The 13,188-nt window shown below is 35.4% G+C and overlaps 1 protein-coding gene across 7 annotated transcripts in view; it reads left to right on the forward strand.

Moving 5' to 3' along the window:
- The window catches only part of VSTM2A (V-set and transmembrane domain containing 2A), a 47,557-nt gene that overhangs the window by 10,379 nt on the left and 23,990 nt on the right, over positions 1 to 13,188 (forward strand). The window contains exon 5 of one of the 7 annotated variants that reach the window (XM_074546299.1): positions 3,535 to 9,976. The exons of the other annotated variants lie outside the window; for them this stretch is intronic. Within the exon in view, the coding sequence (XP_074402400.1) occupies positions 3,535 to 3,590 (56 nt within the window). The 3' untranslated portion in view covers positions 3,591 to 9,976. Of the gene's footprint in view, positions 1 to 3,534; positions 9,977 to 13,188 lie in introns of those variants that run through there. 7 annotated transcript variants of the gene reach the window in all.

A 13,188-nucleotide genomic window follows, 5' to 3' on the forward strand; every position in this document is an offset into this window, starting at 1 on the left:
GTATTCATCCCAGCCTAGAACTTTGAAACACATTTGAATACAAATGTATCATAGTTAAGTACATATTTGTACTTGAAAGATGTACAGGTTGTGATGTTTGTTCTTGTTGAGTAAAGCATTGACTTCAGCACTACTGCTTGAAGAGAAAAGTACTACTAACCCTAGGTAACTATACCAAATATTCCCCAGTATAAAGAGCTGGTATGTAGTTATTGGCAAGCAATACATTTTACTGCCATGCTCACACATTATTGTGAAATGCATTTACAACAATGGGAAACATGACGCCATGCAATTATTGAGACTTCTGTATTCAGCTACTGCTGAAGAACTCGGCTACTAATATATGAAACATTGATTATATGACTACTTTGTCCCTAAAAATTGTTTTTAAAAGGTAGATAGCACTCTACTCGACTTCTTCTATCCTGAAGTACACTGCAGAATATTTTTTATTTCTTTACAGTTTATATTTAATAGGTAGCTCTGTAAAAACATTTTTCAATCACTACCATTTTAAAACATCAGCACTTCCCAACTGAACAGTTATTTCTGCTATTCTCTTACTCTGTTCAAAATTAATATCAGTGATAACTGTCAGGGAGCTATATAGCCACAGTTGACAAACTAAAGTGCTACAAGGCCCATTCAGTATTTTGCACTGCTCTGAAATATATTATGTGAGTGTAAAAAAAAAATTTATTACTGTAAGTATAATGGAGATTCAATACAGGAAGAAATAGCTAATGAGAACATCTCCCACAGAGTCTTCATATAATATAATAAGAAGCACTAAATAACTATCTCAAAGTCAAAAAAGTCAGGAAAGCAGAAGTCAAAGCCAACACAGCTTGACCCTTTCATTTCATAATTATGGGCTGCAGCAAATGAAGTAACCCATCACAGCTTAATAGGAATCTGAGTAATTTGACAGAGTAATCTGCATACATCCAAAAAATGTCCTATGCAGGTGGAGTGACAGACATACTTTTTCCTGAATTATTCATAACAATCTATCTAAGTCCAAAGGTAATAGTACAGAGTTATGACAAAGCTTTGCAATTCTAAGGAATTAAATGGGGTCCAAGAGCTAAAATGAATTCAGGTGAAAGGGAGCTAAATAATCTCCAAGCTTCAGCAAGTGTCATTGTTTCATGGATACAAATCCAAGCTAACGCTGCTGTCTGCATTCAAATCACTCAACATTTATAGCAACAAAACCAGCTGAAGAATTTTTTGTGCTGAGGATGAGTATATTCCCCAAGCTCTTCCTGTTCTGCCAATGCTCTGTTAAAGCACTCAAAGCCATTAGTTGCTTTTCAGACTCAAGAAGATCAGTCTCAGAGAATTACAAATGAAGAAGTGACAATTAGGTCAATTTTCTGCCTGCTTATATACAGACTCTGCACATTTCTAGCAACTTCTTGTTCTTTCATGAAATGACAAATTCATCTATTTAGCTGTCTACATGCCAAAACTTCCTGTGATGATGGCAGAGTTCCAATGAATGACTTAAAAAGTAACTCAAAGGAGAAGGTGATACTTACCTAGGCAGAATGACCTGGATTCTTGGCGTCTTAAATCACACTGAGAAGCTTATTGTCAGGCATGAATGCAAAAAAAAAGAGGATAATTTTTTTTTCTTCAGTCTGTTCATCCTGATAGACTGAGGACATTACTTCCTGTCTCCATTTTTATCTAGAGAATCTAGGAAACGTTTGTCATCAACCTGTTTTAAGGACTAATTTTATGTCCAGTTTGGAATCTTTTAGGATATAAACCAGTTTCCATGTTGGGATTTTTTATTCTTTTTCATTTATGTTCCATCTCCTTTCAAAGCAAAGGAACAAAGTGTCTGCTCCAGCCTCCACCAATGTGACAGCCACCATTACTGCTTTCTTCCCTAAAAGAATCTTTGGCTTTCATAGTTACTGTTTTAAAAACTGAGTACCCATAAGTCTGGGAGGCACCAGCCATTACTGTGATTGTGGCAGAGCAAAATGTCATGTCTCAGTTTTCTTTGGACTTCATGAAAGCAAAAACCCAATACGGTTTTGTCCTTCTTGTTCTGAACCTTATTCAGCTGTTCTCAGAAATGCTTGCAAAAACATTATTCCAATTTACACCTGTATACACTGCAACCTCTCTTTGTACTTGAAATATACACTTTGATTCCCTCTTCATCAAAAGATGCTGCTCTACTTCTTTTAGCTTCTAATAATAATGGAATCAATTCAAACCATGTTAGTTGATGTAGCCCTAATAACTGGTTAGCTCTTGACCTTGAAACTGTAAACATCTTTTGAGAAGTGCTAATGTGCACTGAATGAATTGACAAAGCAACACCTTTAGAGCAGCTAACTCTTCACCCTTTGTTTTTTTTAAGGCCAGAATTTCCAATGCAAAATCAACTCAATAATGCCTTATGTTTCTTTTAAAAACCTCACATCTTAATTTCTTGTATGTGAGCTTACAGATAGAACAAAATGCATACAAGTACCTAAAATTCTGTTCCTAGTGCTTAGTTCACCTAGACTCAGAAACAAACTCTTCTTGGTGTATCTGCAGTTCTAACTCCTGTCACAAGCACAAAATTACCAGCTTTTTGTAGCCATCCCTCATTGCCTTTGCCAATCACTGATGCTATACCACTGTAAATTTCTATTCATTTCTATCCCTCTTATAAAAACACAGGTTTGGAACTTAAGAAGAGAGAGCAATCACCAGCCAGTACTTGTTCCTTTTCCTTTTTTACGAGTTTGAGCAGTTGTGCAATCCCAGATGCCCATACCAGAATGAGTACTTGGGTATGCTTCATCACAAACATATTCTTTCGGAAATCAGAGATATTATTTTCAACCTTAGTTACGCCCATGTTTAAACATTAATAAAGAATCACAAGAGAAAATAATGGTTTTCTGAAATTTCTTGAGGCAATATTTGGGATTTGTTGTTAAATATATGACAGCATCACTGTAACTCATATTTCTGTAAAAATGATGGTATTTGGATGCTGCATTAGTTATTTTTTTCTTATGAAGCTGTTCATGAAACGAGAACAGACACGAAACTAAATGCACGAAGTCTAAGAAAATAATTTTGCCCTTTACCCATCTACATTGTAGTTTATATAATGCACACGTACTGAGATCTTTCCTATTCTTTTAGTAACATTACCAGTGTGTTTCGCTGACTGTCATTGCTACATATCCACCTTATCATATATCTTCTTCTCTTTTAGCTGCTTAAAATAAACCTTTCAGACCAACCTCATGTTTAGAACAAAATTCACATACAACGATCTGGTAAGAGACCACTCAAGATGTCCCAGAGTAGCAGAATCACAGTAGTTCTGTTCTACATGCTGATACAACTTTCTTTGGTAAATACTACTAGAAATATTGCAGGTGGGAACTCATTCAGTAAAGAATGAGAAGAAAATAAATGAAGAAGAGGAAGAAAAAGGGTGGGGGAGAAGCTATGTTGATTTGTTTGTCAGCTCACTCAAATTGCTTTTCATTGCTTCACAATCAGACAGATTGCACTGGGTCATCAGAGATTGCAGCATATGTGACAGGGCCTGCTCTTGAAATAACTGATGGGATTTCCTTGCTTCAGAACACAACCCATTTGTTACATGACAGATATACAGCAAAGCAGAGGATATTTTCATTTGGTTCCGATGAGAAGCAGGAAGTTTCCCTTCTATGGTGTCCTACTTCATTATGAAAATTCCTTGCGTCACATAAAATGGAAAAGAATGGGTGCAATTATCTGCTGGCTGGAATGGATACAACTCTGCTGAAGTCTAAAGGATGTCATTCATCTAAAATAGCAAAAAATTTGGCTAAAGGATGAGGATGAAGATGAATTCTCCTCTACTCATGAGAGTGAATCACAAGAAGAATTGAAACTTTGTTCTGCTTGCACCACCTGATAAAGTTTAGGACAGTAAAGGTTTCTGGTAACTGAATGAAGGGAAGAAAAACACCTGAAAACTGCTCTTTTCAGCTGGCAGATTCAGGGAGAGAGGGCGTTCTCGATGGTGGGTTTTGTTTCTTCAGTTTTTTCTGTGTGCTTTTTCTTACCTTTGATAACTTTTTTGTACTGTTTCTCTTTGAAACCTTGGCCTAGACTAGCTAGAAAGCTCAACAACATCAGTATCTTCTTATTCTCTAGAGAGAGATTTTGTTATTTTATTCAATCATTTAAAAGCTTCAAAGATACTCCAGAGATTGTTACTATATTTATGCTAGAGTAGTAATCAATTCTTCTTTGTTGATGATAAAGCTGGATGGTATTTGAAGAGAAACTAATGATCTTGCTGCCTTCCTTGAGAAGATACTCCAAACTCCAATTTACTCTATCATAAGGAAGTTGCCACTGTACCTTTTGGCAGTGCAAATTGTTATCTTGTCTGTGTGTGGGTGTTCTAGTCAGATCCATCTCACTGAAGTTTGATCCCCCACCTGCTCACGAGTGCTACTATCTTGGAAAAAAGCTGCCTAATTTTCTGTGAATAAAAACGTGAAAGTTACTTGCACAGCCCCATTTACAGTGCTTCAAACATTCAATCTGTGTGTTCATCAACCAACAAAAATACAAAGTAAAAAATCTGGATGCTACTTCTGCTGACATTTCTGTTTTTACTGCTGTTATTACCTCAACTGCTGTTGTTTCCTGTGACACTGACTGAGGATTTTGGCCACCAAATCACAGCCACAGGGCAATAAGGATTATAAAAATTACTTCAGCAAGGCTGCAGAAGATGGTGTATCCATCTCCAGTTCATTCTGTGCCACTGAAAGAAAAAGTGGAAAAGACAAGATATTTTGTCAAGGAGCAGCAATAAATCAATCATGAAGCCAAGAACTAGCAGTAGGTCTCACAGGGAGCTGTACATTCAGAGGGTGCATGGCCCTTTAGTAGAATTATAATGTTAAATAATATGACTACATAGGTTTGTGCCTGTCTGAAATGCTGACAAAATAACAGGTCAATTACTTATTTTGTACTTTACTGAATTATTACCACACATTCAATATTTACTATTCAGTGACCGTCTTTTACCTGAAGAGTCTTTGCTTATTGATTAATGATATTTCATGGTTATGATTGGTGATCCCACATCTCAGATGTATTTGGCCAAATACTTTGAGCTTCATTCTCACAGTCCACAATTTCCAACTAGTGTATTGGCGTTGTAGGGGTGATTTTTTAATAATTTTATTTTTTTATTTTGCTTTTTTTTTCCTATTTGCAAAACAGAAATACCAGGGGTGAAGGCTTTGGATTGTGAACACTGATTTAGCTCTAGCAGTTTAAAATGTTGCCAGACAAAGTATTTGTCTTGCTTCAATCAGATGTTATTGCCCCAAATCTGGATGGTAGAAGGAAATAGGTGTCCACTGCTCAGCTTTCCTAGTTCACAGTGTCAAGCCTTTATACTGTCATAAAGGCATCAATGACAGCTGATAAACTAAAACAGGGCTCTTAAACTGAGATAGGTGAAGAGATGACATGAGGTTTGCTAGTATCACTTTTACTATTGGGGATTTAATTTCCATAAGAGGGGGAGGCAGAGAGATGGAAGGCACTATCATCTTAAACTGCTCCAGTAAAACCCACTAAAAACTTGTGAGTCATAGCTCTTAGACACAGGCACCTTCTGTTAGTCATTGTTCTAATCTCTGTAACAACTGCATTATTCACCAGGCAAACAAAGGATCAGAGGAATGGTCCCTGCCTCAAAACACTTGCTATCTAGGAATAGACAGAAGAAAACACACTCATCCAGTGGAAACATAGCTGAATTTAATGAAAATAGTTCTTATATAAATGATATAAACAGAAGGAGACTGGGTTGACTGTATGTCAAACATAAACCTAAGTGTTAGGTATGAAAAATGAGAAAAGGGGAACTGCATGTCACATATTGAAATATTGACAAAAAGTCAGAATTTTTATTCTCTCTGTGTTATAATACCTTCTTTGCATATGTTTTTCATGACAGTGCTGTTGAAGATGATAGTGTAATACTAAGTATCACCCACTTAAAGTTTTTTTCCAATTGAGAGAAAATTAATGAGATACAAAAAGCAAAGGGGCAAAAGGACAAGTGCAATTCTCTTTTTCTTCAAATAAATGTCCTGTTGTAACTTTATGGTATCTTTTAAGAATGGCTCAATTTACTGTTTAATTAAATGTGGTATGTATCAAATGTACACAAATTTATATACACATTACAAAAATGCTGAGCAGTTTGTGTTGGAGGCATGTTTATCTGCAACAGCACAAGCTGACTACTAAAAAATGAGCCAATTCAAGCAGTTTTTTTAACAGCCTAAATTCCACCTTCATTCAGTAGAGGGCATAACGATATGAAAGTATAGTAATGACATCAAAGTATGAGGATGAGTTACCACAGAACAGTCAGAAAAAACTGCATTTGCTTTAGAATCAGCCATTTCGTACAGATAAATACAAATGCACTAGTTTATATATTTTCTGTCACTCTTAAGAAAGGTCTAAGATATTTTTTGTTCATGGCTTTGAGAGATGGGATGAAAGAGAAGAATGAGACGGAAAAGTGCCTAGTGCTGTTAAGAGCAGTCAAAAAAACTACTGCCAGTTGTTCTGAAACAATAACAATTATCAATTGCATTTGGTTAAGCTTGCAACCCTCCCCCTCAGCTTTGAAATAGTGCAATAGGCATTGTTTCCTGGACTGCTTCTCACACAAGTTTTATTTAAATAGTTAACACTGATATTTCACAGGCTATATGCAAACATCTCTTTCAGCAACGCTTTTCCCAAAAAGTACTCTTTCACTGAAATAGAAACAGCTGAAGTCAATGCTTTACATACACATGTGAAAAGATTTTAAAACTTTGCAAGTCCAAACACCAGCTAAAGAATGGAAGAGAAATAGGATGTCTGCTACAAATGGCTGATGCTTGTTCATTTGTGACTGTAGGCAAAATGTCATTCTCCTGAAAAAGTCAGGAAGGGTGGAGAAATTGGCTAAGTCAAGTATCCATTTAATCTTTCTGAAAAGCTGTGTTCAAACTCAACAGTCACTTTTAGCTATTTTCATCAGAAAAGTACAAACATCTATAAATGTTGATGAACTGCCCATTTTAATTATATGTTTAAGGATCTTACACCTCCCTCCTGTCTGTTCAAGGCAAAAGGATGACAGGGTTGAATAATTTTGGTGATCTCATTTTCATCTTTGAGAAAGACATTAGAGATTATCTTAGCTTCTTCATAGTGCATGATGGCCCAATTAGGAAGCCTGGGTCTACTCATGAGGCTTAAAAATGAGATATGAACAAGAGCACTGTTTTAAGAATTAAACAGGGAATGATGACTCTCAAATATATTCTAGTAGAAAGGCAAAACTGACATAAATTAAATATTTCTCTAGGTAGGAGTTAATGTCAGGAATTATGTAGAAAGTAATCTGAATGTAAAATTTCAGTTTATTTCACGCCAGTTTGCCCTTAATTCTACTTCTGTCCATCTTGGCATTGTGAAAATGAAGAAGTCATTCAAAGTCCCACTCCTCTTTCTTTCTCCTTTCATACTGCTATCTGTTGTCTTTTTATAGTTTTGCTATGGCTTGTTCTGGACTGCTGTCTGAGGCCAAGCATAATTTTTCCTACATGCTACCAATATTTGAAGTCTCCTCTAGTTCTTCTCTTCCAAGTATTTCCATCTCAAGTTTGCATAGAACATGACCTGAGGTGTAGCTGGCAGCAAGGTAAAGGCTGTGACCTGCCTTAGACCACCAAGGGCTCCATAAGTTATGGTGGAGCAGATTTCTGGAAGAACTCTCTCCTCTGTTTAGGGCTGGAAAGTTGTAACTTCTTTCTGCCCTATTACAAGACTGAACACCTCTGGGTGCCTTATCAGGTAAAAGCTAAGGATTAAGCATCCATCTAGAAACCCATTTCTCTTTCTCATCTTCTCTTCTGGGCATCACTAAAAGGAATAGATATCACATGAACAGGGCTACATGCTGAATGCAAAGTCTGGGTAAACTTCAGGGAAATTCAATATGTAACCTGTTGTAAATTTCTTCTGGTACGTGAGACAAATTCATTTGCCCTTTGCAGTATGTGATGAGCAAATCACATTATTGAGAGCTGATTACTGTACAACCAATGGAGAAAGATGGAGTAAAAGTGTAAAAAAGGGGGTCTCCATTGAATATGAATGATATTTACTGCTCATCTTCATTCAGTCATTCAGTTCCCCAAAATTAAACACAGATGACTGAGGCCTAAAACACAGTTGAGAAGTCATTCCCCCAAAGAAGGAAAGGGGATTTTACGTTTGTGGATTAGAAAAGTTCTTTCTGAGTGTGGGTATATGTATCCCATCACTGTAGAGGAGATACACACCATTGCAATTTATGCAATTCAGAGGAATAAGAATGATATTGGTAGGCCAGAGGGGAAGAATCTATTTATTGAAAACCTGTGTGAGACATACTCAAATAAAACTTCAAATAAAATCAGTCATACTTGGTTTTACCCGTCTTCATGGAAATAGAACTGCACAGATCCTCTAAGTAATCTTATGGTTCATTTATATCCCCAGTAAAATTAAGGCAGGTATCACATGAACTTTTACTTACTTTTCCTGGAAATAATACCAAATTATGATTTTGTCTGGGTTCAACTGGGTTCAATTTCAAATATAACAGTATAAAGCAAAGCTAAATGTTGCAAAACCAGGCATTTAAAGATGGAAAACCTCAGCACAAATTTCTGAAAAATGAAGCTTCCAAGGTTTCAACAGCTCTGTAATTTCAGAAATCAGTAGAACAACAAAATTAACTCATACGTAACACAGCCCAAATATATGTCTTTGAAATATATGTGTTGATATTTTGGCCTAATGTAATCTGGACAGAGAATCTGGGATGAACTTTTGTGTGACTGGCTGTATTTCTCCTGTACTGGTCAGCACAAAGCCAGGACTCTTCTAAGGCATTACTATTAGTAATGTTGTGATCAGTGGATTACTACTTAAGGAAACTCTAGGATACCCTAAGTAAACCTATATGTTTAGTAAAGTACTAAAGAAATGCTGTTGAATTTTCAGATTCCTTCTGTTATTTGTATGAGAATTGACTGTGCATTGTACACACAACTGTAAGGAGACCATTTTCAGAGGCTCTGACAGCTATTGAGGCTCAGCTATTGAATGCTGGATGCTGTTACATCCCAGAGAAATCCTAAACCTTCCAAAGCACAAGGAATGCCAAACTTGTTAAACTTCAATTCTGGCAGATGCAAACTGTTTGAGACCCAGGGTGGTTTACCATGTAAGGTAAATTTGCTAAATTTGTAGTTCTTGAGGCAGCTGCTTTATTCACAATTCAGTGTTTAATCCAGTTGTGAAAATAAATGGGTAAAATTATTAAACCATCCCTGCTTGCATCCCCAAATCCCATGTATCATACACAAATTTTGTCTGATCAATATCTTGATGAAGGCAAGGGATCATTTCCCTGTTTGCCTTCAGGCATGGAATGAGTAACTACCTTTTTGATCAGTTGCATTTTGCTAAGAATTTATTTTATTTTTATTAATTTTCTGGTGGCTTTATTTTATAATTAGATGCTCTAAAATTCATTTCATTAACACAGCAAAATTGATGTTTAGCTCTGGGGTTCCTACACCAGAAATACAAGCCTTGAAATACAAGCATTTGTGACAGAGACTTTTTTTTTTATTTTAAACACTAGGGTCACAATTATTTATCGCTAATTTTTTTTCTTTGTGTTCTTAACATTTAAGTAAATAATAAATTCGAATAAAACACATTTTCAAACACTTTAATGTCATGAACTAATCTTTCATGCTGTTGCACAAAAACTCATCCTCACATGCCTTTGGCAGTATAACATTTGTTTACAGGAGAAAGCTAAGTATTTTGGGGACGCTTGCCCTTTTGGATATATGTTAGGAGCAGGAAATAAAAGACAACTAATGGGGATTTACATATCACAAGAAGAATTTAACTGGGTCCCCATGGCTGACAGGTAAAACTGTGAGAGTGGTGAGAATGTCTGACCCACACATCAAGTGGAGTTTAACTAATAATGTAGAAATAATAGACGCATACATTACATGACAGTTCTTCTGAGTGAATGTCTTTGAGGATTACATAATTGCAGCTCAGCTTTACCCAGTGTTGTTGACCTGCAATAAAATTTCTTTTAGCTCTCATTATGTTAATTAGAAAATAATGCTTGAAATGGTGGGGTAATGAGTAATCAGTTTATCAAATCCACAGTCAGATAGACAGATTTTAACTTACATTAACATGCTCACAGTTCAGGTGATTCTATTCAAGTCCTCGTCAGAATGGTAGACTAAAAACACACCTGCATGGGAGCCTGAATTTGGACACAGTGCAATTGAGCTTCTGATTTAAGCATGCTGTGATCTCCAGATTCTGATTCAAAATGAAAATTTATGAATAATTTTTGTCACTTTGTCTTTTCAAGATGAAAAACAAAATAATAAAATGTGAGCAAAATGGCAGAACAGGAAAAGGAAAAAAATATGAAAAAGCTGCTCTCAGTTTTGCTATGTTCTTGTTCTACCTTTGCAGCTTTGACTCTTGCAAAATCTAAGCAAATACTTAGGTTAATGAAAGAAAAAATACAGTTCTTCTTCTCTGGAAAAGAAAAATGAAAACTGAGTATTTTACTTAAATTTTATTTCATGAAGCATCACTGAAAAGGTGAGAGCACACCTAACAGCCACATATGTCACTGTATACTTCAAGTAAATTTTGTGTGGGCTGATATATGACTGAAAATTTCTCTGTTTGGATTAAACAGCATTTTAGAAACTATTAAAACAGATTAAGATCTAATAACCAGTTCCCAAAACCTTGCAGAAGATTCTGTCTGTTGCAGTTTTTTTCCAGTAATCCTAATAGCCCCTTTTTCACATAGAAACTGACTTTTTTTAGTTGTTATTTCCCCTATTTTTCCCAATATGTTTAGAATTGTTTTAGCTTTCACCTACTGCATGTACTCTAGTCTAAATCCCCTGCAAAATAAACAAACTTGCTGTTTAGAGAAGAAAATGGATGCAGAACATGTGAAATTAATTGGAGGGATGTCATGATTTATTCAGAAACTTAACATTTTAAATTAAAAGGTTATGTGCATGCATTAGATATTACCCCTACTTTGGGGTTCCACACATTGTTTTATTGAAAAAAAGAAAAATGAAAACAAAAATCAGAGAATATTTGGTCTGCAGATACGGTGCTGCTTTTCTCACTGTGACATATTTTAAGTTAAACTTATTTTACATTATAGTTTTTCTTTTCTGCATAGCTTTAAAATTCTCAAATTGTGACATCATTAATTGTTATAAAAACTCTTCTAAAATACATTAATGAGCTTCTTCAAAGTTCCATTATATGTATTTTGTGTAGACAAAATGTATCTCAAAAGACCTCTTTAAAGTTGTATTGAGACATGTTTCCTTAGTTCAATAAAAAAAAAATAAATGTATTAAAGCAACTAAAAATAATTCAATACATCAGAAAATGATCTAACACTAACAAAGATTCTAACTCAGTTTTGCTAACCTTGTTAGGGAAAGAAAAGCCTTCATAAAGATCTGTCAACTGCCAGCTTTTGCAGAGAGAGAGAGAACAAAGTCATGCTGCAGTAAAACCAAAGCCAGAAATTGAACTCTTGGGTTCAGGATCATAAATACGGTGTGAGAACAGCACACAGCAAAAAGTTGCAGCAAACTTGCTTGTGCATCTGCCTGTTTGTAATACAGAACGAGTGTCCTGAGAAGCGCAGCAAACTATGGCAGTGTAGTACGAGTAAGGTTATCAAACAGGCAAGAGAACAGCAGGGCTTCCCAATCTTTCTGTAGAAACTAAGCTCAAAGTTCCCTTGGGCTTCTCTTGGAAAAATGTTATCAACGTCTTTGAGACAGGTTTTCATTTAAAAGTTAATATTTATTTAGCAATTCAGTTCACACATGTATAATTGAAATATCACTATTGCTTCGATATTCTTGTGTATGTGACAGAGGATTAGGGGTGTTTTATGGAAACTGCTATGTATGTAACATCTCACACTACATATTTAGCAAAGCAAGCAGTGTTTATCTAAAATCTGTGGTTTAGTTTAATCCCCATTTCAAAAAGGAAAAAATTACTAAAGACAGGAACAGAAAGACTTCTTGCTTCACTTATAGTTAGCAGATACATAGAACTGTTACATCTGGAAACTTTAAAAACTTGAGCACTTGTCTGGATTTCTTTTTACTTTCATTGTGTATATTCTTTATGATAAGAAAAAAGTACTTTTGGGGGCTGCAATGAAATCCACAATTTAATTTAATGTTAAGTTCTTTACAAAAGTATCTTATACATGATTAATAGATTTAAAAAAACCCCAACAGTGTATTACAAGTCCATCATTCATTATGGATTGCTTATAACACCATTGTTACCTTGTTACAGGACTGATGCCTGTAACCATCAATAATATTTATCCTTTTCAAATACATGACGAATATATAAAATATGTCTATAAAATCATGCATCAACCTGTTACAAGCTGAACTTCTACTTACAGTGCTACCAAATTACATTTACAGTTTTGACCTCAAGTAATTAGTTTCAAATTCTGAATGTAATTCCAAATGATGCAGGGAGTTATCAAGCACTGAGACTTGGCATGTAAGCTAAATACTCATGCCCTTGGTGTGTGAGCATTTCAGTTTAATCAGTCTAGCCTGAATGGTTTCATTCTGCTAGCATACTCCAGTCGTGGGTTTAGAAATAATTAAATAGACCATTGTTTTCATAGCTTTTTAAAAAGAAAACAAAGTCTGGGATAATACAATTTCTCAAAAAATATATAGTCCAAATCTTTTGGCAGTCTGTTTCCCCCTTGTAAATAGCAGTCATTTGCCTGTATCTCCCCTGGTTACAAGAAAACACTCTTTTGCCACTGGATGACTTTTTGTTAGCAGTCAATGATGTGATGCTGGAAATGATTTTGTAAAGAACACTCTGAGGTGGAAGGTGGTTTGTTTTTGTTCCACTTGGTTTATGGTTTCATTGGGTAACATTGTTTAAAAAGACAAGGAAAAAAGAAAGAAGCAAATCAAAGCAAAAAAAAAA

This window comes from Zonotrichia albicollis, chromosome 1 (assembly GCF_047830755.1).
Source record: "Zonotrichia albicollis isolate bZonAlb1 chromosome 1, bZonAlb1.hap1, whole genome shotgun sequence".
NCBI lineage: Eukaryota > Metazoa > Chordata > Aves > Passeriformes > Passerellidae > Zonotrichia > Zonotrichia albicollis.